General features: G+C 42.4%; 1 protein-coding gene across 1 annotated transcript in view; it reads left to right on the plus strand.

The window, feature by feature from the left end:
- The first annotated feature begins 1,791 nt into the window (after positions 1-1,791).
- The window catches only part of MUT (methylmalonyl-CoA mutase), a 26,489-nt gene continuing 17,277 nt past the window's right edge, over positions 1,792-11,003 (plus strand). The window contains exons 1-5 of the mRNA XM_009288964.2: positions 1,792-2,208; positions 4,369-4,736; positions 5,511-5,668; positions 7,047-7,218; positions 10,041-10,289. Of these exons, the coding sequence (XP_009287239.1) occupies positions 1,830-2,208; positions 4,369-4,736; positions 5,511-5,668; positions 7,047-7,218; positions 10,041-10,289 (1,326 nt within the window). The 5' untranslated portion in view covers positions 1,792-1,829. The remainder of the gene's footprint in view (positions 2,209-4,368; positions 4,737-5,510; positions 5,669-7,046; positions 7,219-10,040; positions 10,290-11,003) is intronic.

The raw sequence follows: 11,003 nt of genomic DNA on the forward strand, positions 1-11,003 counted from the left end.
CCGTGGTGTGAGGGGTGGAGGGAGAGGTGCGGAGAAGGGTGGCGGGACGGCTTTGTGGTTCCTTCGGGGTACGGGGCCGGGGAGATGGCGCTGGGACCCGGGCAGCAGCGGAGGCGGAGGTTGCCTTCCACCCGGGCAGCAGGGTCATGGCTCTGCAGGGAACTGAGTGCTCCTCTGGTGCTCCTTTGTGCTCATCGGATTATATGTGTACCACACGTAGCATATATATTATTAAAGCACTTGTGTGGAGCGTGTTGCTGCAGCACCATAACAGTGATAGAGATGCTTTCCAGTTTCATGCAGACTTTCTCATAAAGGTGTCAGGGAAGTGTGTGTTTCCAGGGAGTTGTGAAGGAGATGAGGCAGAGAGTACTCTGCGCTGGGTAAAAAACTGGCTGGACGGCCGGGCCCAGAGTTGTGGTGAATGGAGTTACATCCAGTTGGCGGCCAGTCACGAGCGGTGTTCCCCAGGGCTCAGTTTTGGGGCCGGTCTTGTTCAATATCTTTATCACTGATCTGGATGAGGGGATCGAGTGCACCCTCAGTAAGTTTGCAGACGACACCAAGTTGGGCGGGAGTGTTGATCTGCTCGAGGGTAGGAAGGCTCTGCAGAGGGACCTGGACAGGCTGGATCGATGGGCCAAGGCCAACTGTATGAGGTTCAACAAGGCCAAGTGCCGGGTCCTGCCCTTCGGCCACAACAACCCCATGCAGCGGTACAGGCTTGGGGAAGAGTGGCTGGAAAGCTGCCTGGCGGAAAAGGTCCTGGGGGTGTTGGTCGACAGCCGGCTGAACATGAGCCGGCAGTGTGCCCAGGCGGCCAAGAAGGCCAATGGCATCCTGGCCTGTATCAGAAATAGTGTGGCCAGCAGGAGCAGGGAAGTGATCGTGCCCCTGTACTCGGCCCTGGTGAGGCCGCACCTCAAATACTGTGTTCAGTTTTGGGCCCCTCACTACAAGAAGGACGTTGAGGTGCTGGAGCGTGTCCAGAGAAGGGCAACGAGGCTGGTGAGGGGTCTGGAGCACAAGTCTTCTGAGGAGCGGCTGAGGGAACTGGGGTTGTTTAGCCTGGAGAAAAGGAGGCTGAGGGGAGACCTCATCGCTCTCTACAACTCCCTGAAAGGAGGTTGTAGCGAGGTGGGGGTGGGTCTCTTCTCCCAAGGAGCAAGCGATAGGGCGAGAGGAAATGGCCTCAAGTTGCGCCAGGGGAGGTTTAGATTGGACATGAGGAAAAATGTCTTTACTGAAAGAGTGGTGAAACATTGGACCAGGCTGCCCAGGGAAGTGGTTGAGTCCCCATCCCTGGAGGTATTTAAAAGACGAGTAGATGAGGCGCTTAGGGACATGGTTTAGTGGGTGGTGGTGTTGGGTCAATGGTTGGTCTCGATGATCTTAGAGGTCTTCTCGATGGTCTTAGAGGTCTTTTCCAACCTCAATGATTCTATGATTCTAAGGTAGCTAGGCATGCCGTCTTCATACATAACACTGACTCTCCAGTGATGGATAAATGATGGTGCTGCTTAGGGACTGAAATAAGTCACACATTTCTTACGTGGATGTAGATGAGTTGTAGGAATGTTTTCCTTAACTAGAGGAAAATGTAGGATTTTTCCTGAAATCTGTTTTATGCATTGTCTGATTGAAAGGCAAGGGGAGGGGGTGTCTGTCAAATGAGTAAGTCAATAAATACACTTAGTTTTTTTCCTGAGTAATTGTTTTGGCTTTAGCAAACTGCTTGACTTCTCCCGTGTTGGATTTAGATGATAATGCAAAATACGTGGTTTGATTTTCTTCAGCTTACCCCATACTCGCCGACCAGTGGGGCAGACATGCTAAGAGCCAAGGATGCTCTCCTGTGCCTGCGGCCCCACCGCTGCACATGCCTGGCACAGCTTCCAGCCTGCAGGCTCGCGTGGCGTTCACTGCACAGGCAGCCGCTGCACCCCGAGTGGGCTGCCCTTGCTGAAAAGCAGCTGAAGGGCAAGAATCCAAAGGATTTAATTTGGCACACTCCAGAGGGGATCGACATCAAGCCCTTGTACTCCAAAAGGGACACGAAAGACTTCCCTGAGGAGCTGCCAGGGGTGAAACCGTTCACTCGAGGACCCTACCCAACCATGTACACGTACAGGCCGTGGACTATCCGCCAATATGCTGGTTTCAGTACAGTGGAGGAGAGCAACAAGTTCTACAAGGACAACATTAAAGGTAAGACAGCTGATTTGGGAAACAACGTTGCCTTGCAAAGCAATGGGGAACATTCATATGGTGAATTACGTGGCAAATGTGATTATTCCGCCTTGGGAGTTCTGATTTCTGATAGGCTTTTCCCAGTGGCGCTGTATTTACTACTGGGAAATTGGATCATTTCTGAAACTGCCCTTGCTTCATTTTGCTACTGAGGTGGAAAAATGAATGCGTTAAATGCTATTTTTAGTTATTCTGCCTTGACACCGACAGAAGCAAAATTTGGCTACATCCCAGGGTCCAACCAGCAGAGATCGTGGAGCACTTTACACTCATTTTGTGACCATGAGAGGAGATTATAGTGGAAAAATCTGTTGAGCTTCGTCACTTAGCACTTCTGGTGTTTGTGCATTCTGACATTTTGAGGTTCCATCTCATGTTGTAAATTTTAAATGAACTCATATAAATACATATGAATAGTGTCATTCATGGTGTACTAGTAAAACCAGCTTCCTAAAAGTATTGGTATTTTCCTTATTTGAGAGCTGTTTTCCCAATATTTCTGCAGAGTATTGTGCTTTGCAGCAATTTGTTTAGCTAATAGCCAGAGCGTCATCATAATACACTATTGAGTTAGGCATTGTAAAACCACTACTAAAAAGTTGTTCTTGATAGACTGAAGCATTAGTTTTACTCCAGCCATACATCTTAGCAATTGTTTGAAGCTAATTATAACCTTACCAGTCAAAACAACAGACCACTGAAATCTGCCTTCTGACTAATGCATCTGCGATGCTTTTATTTCCCACTTTACAGGCCTTCCTACTCAAAACATCACTGTTTAGGGCAGGGGAGAAGAGTTGTTTGGGGTTTTTTACCTCTTGCCATATCATGGTTAGCTAATACGAAGCAGTATTAGCTGCTGCGGTATTCTTGCAAGTATTCTCGATTCTTTCCGTTTATAAAACTCTCAGTAAATTAAGAAATTATGAATACAGGGTATTAGAGATTTGCAAACAAACATTTCAATAGAAAGATTGTTCTGAATATAATCTGTCTTACTGCTGAATGTTGCTGCTGAAGCAGAAGGGCTAACACTTGGGTTAGCTGGTAGCACAGCTCAATTACTCAAGAACGTTTGCTGCCAGGAATTTTTCATCTTGATTCGAGTTTTGACATTGTGATATTGTAATTTTATCTCTGTTGTTGTGTCAGCGGTTGTATGAATATTGAATTATTTAGCATAGCTTCTGAATCTGACCTATTTGTAAAGCATTTTAAATAATTTAGTTAAAATCTCTCTGTAATTAGAGGAATGCTGAAAAAGAATTAATTATTAGTTCTCATAATTGCTGAAATTTCTATTGCTTCAAACTAGGGAGAAATTTAAATTTTTGTCATTGTGCTTCTGAGCTATCACCTAGCTTTTTAGATCAAAGACAGTAGCTGGTATCTGACAATTAAGAGCTCTGCTGATGTTGAGAAGCAGACTTGCAAATGCAGTAGATACAGTTCCTTCAGGAACAGCAGTGCTGGTCAGAGAGTGAATGCCTGGGGTGAGCAGACTTTCAGGTACTGCTTTCAGGTGGGAGCAGCAAGTCTGGCAAGAGCTCTACCTGTCCTGTTCCCTGCTTTTATGAGTCATTTTCTCTTACTGCAGATTTTAGTAATGCATCATTTCACGTTAGGAATAAATAGCATATGGCAGTAGAGCCAGGATAACAAGCAGTGCGTGTGTGTTTAATCTGTGATAAAGAGAAGGTAATGTGACGTAGTCTATCACACTTTTGTTTCCAGCTAAGCTAAGTAGAGTTTCTGTATATAAGCCCTGATACTGTCTGTCTATGCACATTTGTAACTTGTGGCCAAACTGTTACGCAGTGATTTGTTAAGCATGGTGAGGTGATTGTGTGGCTGAACTAGAACTATGATATTTTTTTCTCAATTAAAAGCTTTCTCATTTAAAGTTTAAGACGAGAAGACCTTGGACAAGTTTGGGGAGGGAACAGCGTTTAACATCAAAAATTGGTTTGTCGTCCAAGCCTGGATGCCTGGATGATGTAAAATAAAGTTAATAAATTTAGATCCAGTCCTAATGCAGACCTGTTTAACACTTCTGAATCTCTCTCTTTGTTGTTTTGTTTGTTTGTTTGTTTTTGGGCTTTTTTCTTTTTCATTTAGCTGGCCAGCAGGGATTATCTGTTGCTTTTGATTTAGCCACCCATCGTGGTTATGATTCAGACAATCCACGTGTTCGAGGAGACGTTGGAATGGCTGGAGTTGCCATTGATACAGTGGAAGACACCAAAATCCTTTTTGATGGAATTCCTTTAGAGAAAATGTCAGTTTCTATGACAATGAACGGGGCAGTCATTCCCGTGTTGGCAACATTCATTGTAACTGGAGAAGAACAGGGAGTGCCTCAGGCCAAGCTGACAGGGACAATCCAAAATGACATCTTGAAGGAGTTCATGGTCCGAAATACATACATTTTCCCCCCAGAACCATCCATGCGGATTATTGCTGACATCTTCCAGTACACCTCAAAGGTATTCTTTGTTTAAATGTATTTACTTCTGTTATTACATCTAGTTAACTATTTATGAGGCACTTTGGAGAACAAAGCAGAAGATGGGAAGACCTGTCGTAGTGAAGAATGATGTGGTTGCGGAAGGGGCCGGGAGAAGAAGTTAAGATCCCAAATCACTTACGGCATAAATTTTAAGATTTTTAAGTCAATCCAAATCAAAGTCAGATTAAGATGAGCCTAAGCCTGAAAGGACGGCAGGAAGCTTGGAGACGAGGAACAGACAGGCTGTTCATTGCATAGAAAGTAAGAAGCCACATATTTAAGAAGCATTATGCAGCTGTAGGCAGGAGTGAAGAGATAAGAAACCTTGAAGGATTTCTGCTGCGAAATTGAGCATGAGAAGCAGCAGTGAAAGGAGTGAAGTCCTGAACTGATGAGTGGAAGTTCAGTACTACCAGTTGTTTTCTTAGCTGCGTTTTCGTTGGAGAGGTGAAACACAGCCTGTAATCGAGAAAGAGACTTGTTGTGGTGGGTGATAGTTTAAGCACAATGAATAGTGCAAAAAGGTAAAAGCATGTAAAGTATACATCTGCAAACACCGTTTAACAGAGATGGGTTGTATTTGCAATCTACAAAGGATGGATTGTTTGTGAGTGTCGGTAGAACAATTATCTGATCCTCCCCTCTTCTGCTGTCATAGAATCATAGAATGGTTTGGGTCGGAAGGGACCATCAAAGGTCATCTAGTCCAGCCCCCTGCAATCTCGTACCATGTTGTCTTTTATTTTTGCAGTATATGCCAAAATTTAATTCCATCTCAATCAGCGGATACCATATGCAAGAGGCAGGAGCTGATACCATTCTGGAATTAGCTTATACTATAGCAGATGGCTTGGAGTACTGCAGAACTGGACTTAAAGCTGGCCTTACCATTGATGAATTTGCACCAAGGTGAGCTAAAGAAATTTGCAAGTATAAAACTGGCTTTTGGCAAAACCTCTAGAGTTTAATATCAAATTCAGTATTTTTACACATACAAGCAATATTGGCAATGCTCACATTGCAGATAGGTTTTGTTTTGGTTTTGTTACACAGTTTCAGCAGTAGAAAAATATCTGGTCCAACATACACTTAGACTACATCTACGCTAATAAACTGAATAAAGCTCGTGTACAAGCCCAAGCATTGTTGAGGTCTGTTGTGACAGTTGGTCTCTGGGTCAGAAAGAAGATCCCTAAGCTGTAATATCTCATACAGTTGTAGCTTTAGGACTGCAGAATGCAGCAAGAGCTCTCGCAGTTCTTTTATGCTGTAATATTATTGAATGTTTTTAATTAGTATTATTTTGAAATATTTGGGAAAAAATGCTTAACAAGGGGAAGTTCAGGTAGTTCAATTTACAGTTGCAAAGTTCCTAAAAATAAAATTTAATTTTAAGCAGAATACTGTATTTTTGTATAGTTACTGCCAAACTAAGCAGAATCACAGTTTCAGTGGTCTAGTTGATTTGCAGATCCCCTAACTATACGGTGAGTCTAAAAAACAAAAGGCATGGTTCACGTAGCCTGTTGCCCATTCAAAATATAGGAGTCAGCTGAATTAACCCGTTTCCAAGATCTGTGGCAAAATCAAAGCGGATCACATAGAAAAAGATACAGCCTTATTTTCAGACTTTCTAGTGATGGAAAATCTGCAAGAGCCTTTGGCAAATTGTTTCAGTAGCTAATTCACTGTTCAAAGAGTGCATCTTCAGTATAATGAGCTATGCGTATTTACATTTATAAATCATAGAAGCTATAAGTAGGGAAAAGTAGATCAATAAGTCTGTTCCCTGATATGCTATCCAGTATTGAACTGATGTTTGATTTGGATTTGGATTAAAATACTCAGGAAGAGGAGGAAAGCATGCTTACGATACGTAACGTCTTCTCATTATCAGTAGTTTGTGAATGCAACTACACTAGTAGATTGTGTCCAGGAGCGTTCCCTGGCACTAGAGTGTCACTGTAGTTAGTGACTTGCCTGAACACTGCTTGACCTAGGGCTCCCCCAAAACAGTCCTTGGGGACAGTTTAGCCGTTCCAGGGACCATTGTCACTGGCACTTTCCCTGCAGTCACCTTGTTTGGAGGCTAAGACAGTTTATTGGCATGAATGTCTATCATTCTGTAGCAATTGGCATCAGCGTTCAGGAACATTCCCATCATCTTATGTCTGGGTTATATCTGTAAAAGTAAATTAATTGAAGACCTTGCTGTAGGACTTCTTTACTGAAACAGAGTTATTAGAATGGTTTAACGTGTTATCCTGTTCATGTGCTCTTATTACAGGCTGTCCTTCTTCTGGGGAATTGGCATGAACTTCTATATGGAAATAGCTAAGCTGAGAGCTGGGAGGCGGCTGTGGGCTCACTTGATAGAGAAAATGTTTAAGCCCAAGGATCCCAAATCTCTTCTGCTGAGAGCTCATTGTCAGACTTCGGGCTGGTCACTCACTGAGCAGGTTAGAAATTGGACTCTCATCAACTTCCTCATTTAAATATGTTCTCATGTATATCTTAAAGGGGGCTGCTGGTTTTACTCATAAAGATGCCGCTTTCTGAAGGAGACAACCTGTCTTACTCTCAGTCTGACAAATGCACACACTAGCATTGGGTACATCTTTTTGCTTACGTAACACAAAAAGTCTTGCTGAGTGCCAGCAGCGTTGCTTGCCAAAATGCTGCTTTACAAAATACCTCAGTATTATACCTCAGATATACATTAGGCCGCACCTCGAATACTGTGTTCAGTTTTGGGCCCCTCACTACAAGAAGGACGTCGAGGTGCTGGAGCGTGTCCAGAGAAGGGCAACGAGGCTGGTGAGGGGTCTGGAGAACAAGTCTGATGAGGAGCGGCTGAGGGAACTGGGGTTGTTTAGCCTGGAGAAAAGGAGGCTGAGGGGAGACCTCATCGCTCTCTACAACTCCCTGAAAGGAGGTTGTAGCGAGGTGGGGGTTGGTCTCTTCTCCCAAGTAACCAGTGATATGACGAGAGGAAATGGCCTCAAGTTGCGCCAGGGGAGGTTTAGATTGGACATGAGGAAAAATGTCTTTACTGAAAGAGTGGTTAAGCATTGGACCAGGCTGCCCAGGGAAGTGGTGGAGTCCCCATCCCTGGAAGTATTTAAAAGACGTGTAGATGAGGCGCTTAGGGACATGGTTTAGTGGGCATGGTGGTGTTGGGTTGACGGTTGGACTCGGTGATCTTAGAGGTCTTTTCCAACCTTAATGATTCTATGATTCTATGATTCTGGACTGCCCTGTAGTGCTCAGGTGAAAGGGCAGAAATTGAGACTGTATTCAAAAGGGTTCCAGCATGGTGATAGGCAGAGTCTCAGTGCCCAAGTTTTCATTGTCTGGCTTTATTTTCATTCTGGAATCACTGTTGTAAGCTTGTGTTCTCTCAGCCTAGTGGATACTGAATTGAGAATAGGATCCAAACCTGCTAAGTAGAGAGAATTGCAGAGAGGTGGCTTATATTAATTCAGGACTCAGAGGATGAAGCTCTCTCTTGGATTTGTCCTGTAAGTTATCCTTTCAGAATGCAGCTGAATAAGGAAGTAGAGGCTCCTTTTTCTCAAGATCACTGGCTTGAGAATGCATTTGAGCATCCAGGGAAGTAATTCATGCCCCTGTCTCTCACTGCTGAAGTAATGGTTACAGCTCGTCTGCTCTTTTGAAACTGGGTGCAGTTTCTGCTTTTCCTGTTGAGTTACATCACTTCACAACAAGAAAATAAACCATTGGACTATATATATAGTTTCCCAAGTGAGGTCAGAGCTGGGTTCTAGCTCTTATTCCAAGGCCTGCTCTCAATCAATTTCATGCAATATGAGTTATTTTTAGGTTGTGATTTGCAACCATTGTTATTTGACCTCTGTGCCTTGGTTTTATTCTTTTTTTTTTCAGAGCAAATGTTATGTTTACTTACATTACAGGAATGCAGTAAAACTAAAACAATGGAATTTTTTGAACAGTAGCCTTTGCGGGTCCTCCAATTAAAAGTATTGTATGAGTGCAAAATATTAATATTACCAAAAATATGATCAACCATCTTCCATTGTCCAGTGTAAATATATTTCTGGCTGGATCATAACCCTTTTTTCCTGTCTAAACGTAGTTTATCTTAGTATAGCTCCTCAGAGCCCAGTGTTTGCTCCTCATAGGTTTCAGAGGGCAAATATATTTTCCTTTGGCCTGCCTTTAGATAGGTATCCACTCATAAATTATGTTTTACATTCTTGCTTGTCCAAAGCACATTTTTCTGTCATTCTTTAAATGGAATACTTGAACCAGAAATAGACTCCAGTGTGGGTAGAATTACCGTATCCTTGTAAAATAGTGATATTAATTTCATGTCTTTATGGAAAATAATTTAATTCACAGATCTCATGATTCCTTTTGCCTTCTTGAAGGTCATATTACATTGGTAGCTCTTAATTACTTTGGATACATTTCATCCCAACTAAGCATGTCAGGAATTAGGTATGCAATCTGAGCTACTGTTAAGTCCCCTCAATAATCAAATGAAATAAGATGAGCAAATGCAGTGGGTGAATCTTCACTCTGTCTCAAAACACAAGTCAACCCCTGGAGATCATGATAACTCTTCTTTGACTGTAAAGGCAGATGTATACAACTCAACTATCTAGACGTATGAAAAGAGCAGATAAAAATTTTGACCTAAAGGCTGAGATTATATTCTGTAATACTGACTCTATTTCTATACCTTGTACTCCAAATTATCCGTTTGTTTTGGTTAATATCCCAGTTCTCCCATAGATACCTTTCAATTTTATAGCACCAGCAAATTTCAACAGTAATTCCTACCTTTGTGTAATGCTGTCATTAATGAAAATATTCAGCACAGTTAGTTCCAAACTGCATCTGGACTAGTAACCTGTCTGCCAGATGTGCCATTCACTGCTCTGAGACTTCTGGAATCCCAGGATGGAGGACATCGGGACTACCTGTTCCATCCTCTCCAACTTGGATTCATTAAGTTCTTTGAAACACCACTAAATATAAGTCCAGCTTTACTTTGTTACTCATACACTGATATTTTTGGCTTTCTTTATGCATTAATCTTTTTGTCTGAGATAAGCGATATATCAGTTTGATTGGATGTTTATTATTGACTGTTTTCTTTTTCAGCTTTTGTTATGATTACAGTGTTTCTGTTGGGAATCTTGCATTCATTTCATTGCAGTATTATATGTGTGACTAGTCTGCCTCAGCCCTGTGGCAGAACCATTGAGCTTCAGAGCTCTCCTTTTCCTTCCAGGATCCCTTTAACAATGTTATCCGTACTGCAATTGAAGCAATGGCTGCAGTGTTTGGAGGTACACAGTCTTTGCATACAAATTCATTTGATGAAGCCTTGGGTTTGCCTACAGTGAAGAGCGCTCGCATTGCTCGGAACACGCAGATCATAATTCAAGAGGAGTCAGGTATTCCTAAAGTGGCGGACCCCTGGGGGGGATCTTACCTCATGGAGTGCCTCACCAACGATGTCTATGAAGCTGCCTTAAAGGTCAGTTTGCATAACCTTTTATGTTTTGTGGGAAAATTTTACGTATAGGAGTTTTGAGAAATGTCTTTTAAGGAACTATTTGATATGTTAGTAACTTCTAAAGAGGGAATGATTTTACACTTACGCTTCAGTGATTTCTTTGTAAATGAACTTTACGAAAATACAGTGTATATTTAGAGAGAGACTTCAGCCTTCCAGTAGACTACATTCAAAAGGGAAATATCCCAGTGTGGAACAAATAATCAAGCCCTGCAATGTCCCTTGCACACTGAAGACTCCCAATTTGCTGGGATGTCTGTTTTATGCATAAGGAAAAAAAAACATTCAACAGAAGAAAGAGTCAAACCAACCTACTTAGTTGCATGCCTACTCATGCTTGTGGTGATCTGCTTGAGACTTTAAAACTAGGCATTACTGAAAGCAAAGTTTTACAGCCAAGCATGTAGGCAGATTTTTCTGTTGGAGCAGAGTATTTTTTTTTTAATAATGTTTTTAGCTGCCTGTCATTACTTGCATGTGAAAAGTACTGTGCAGGAGTAGTCTTACTGGTGGCAATCCTGCATAAAGATACATGCCTACATGTCTAGCCTACAGCTAAACCCAGTGATTCTCCTTTTGAGCAAATTACTGCTCTTATGCAAAGTCATAGAATCATAGAATCATTGAGGTTGGAAAAGACCTCTAAGATCATCGAGTCCAACCGTCGACCCAACA

The sequence above is a fragment of the Aptenodytes forsteri genome, unplaced genomic scaffold, assembly GCF_000699145.1.
Source record: "Aptenodytes forsteri isolate BGI_AS27 unplaced genomic scaffold, ASM69914v1 Scaffold57, whole genome shotgun sequence".
NCBI classification, from domain to species: Eukaryota; Metazoa; Chordata; class Aves; order Sphenisciformes; family Spheniscidae; genus Aptenodytes; species Aptenodytes forsteri.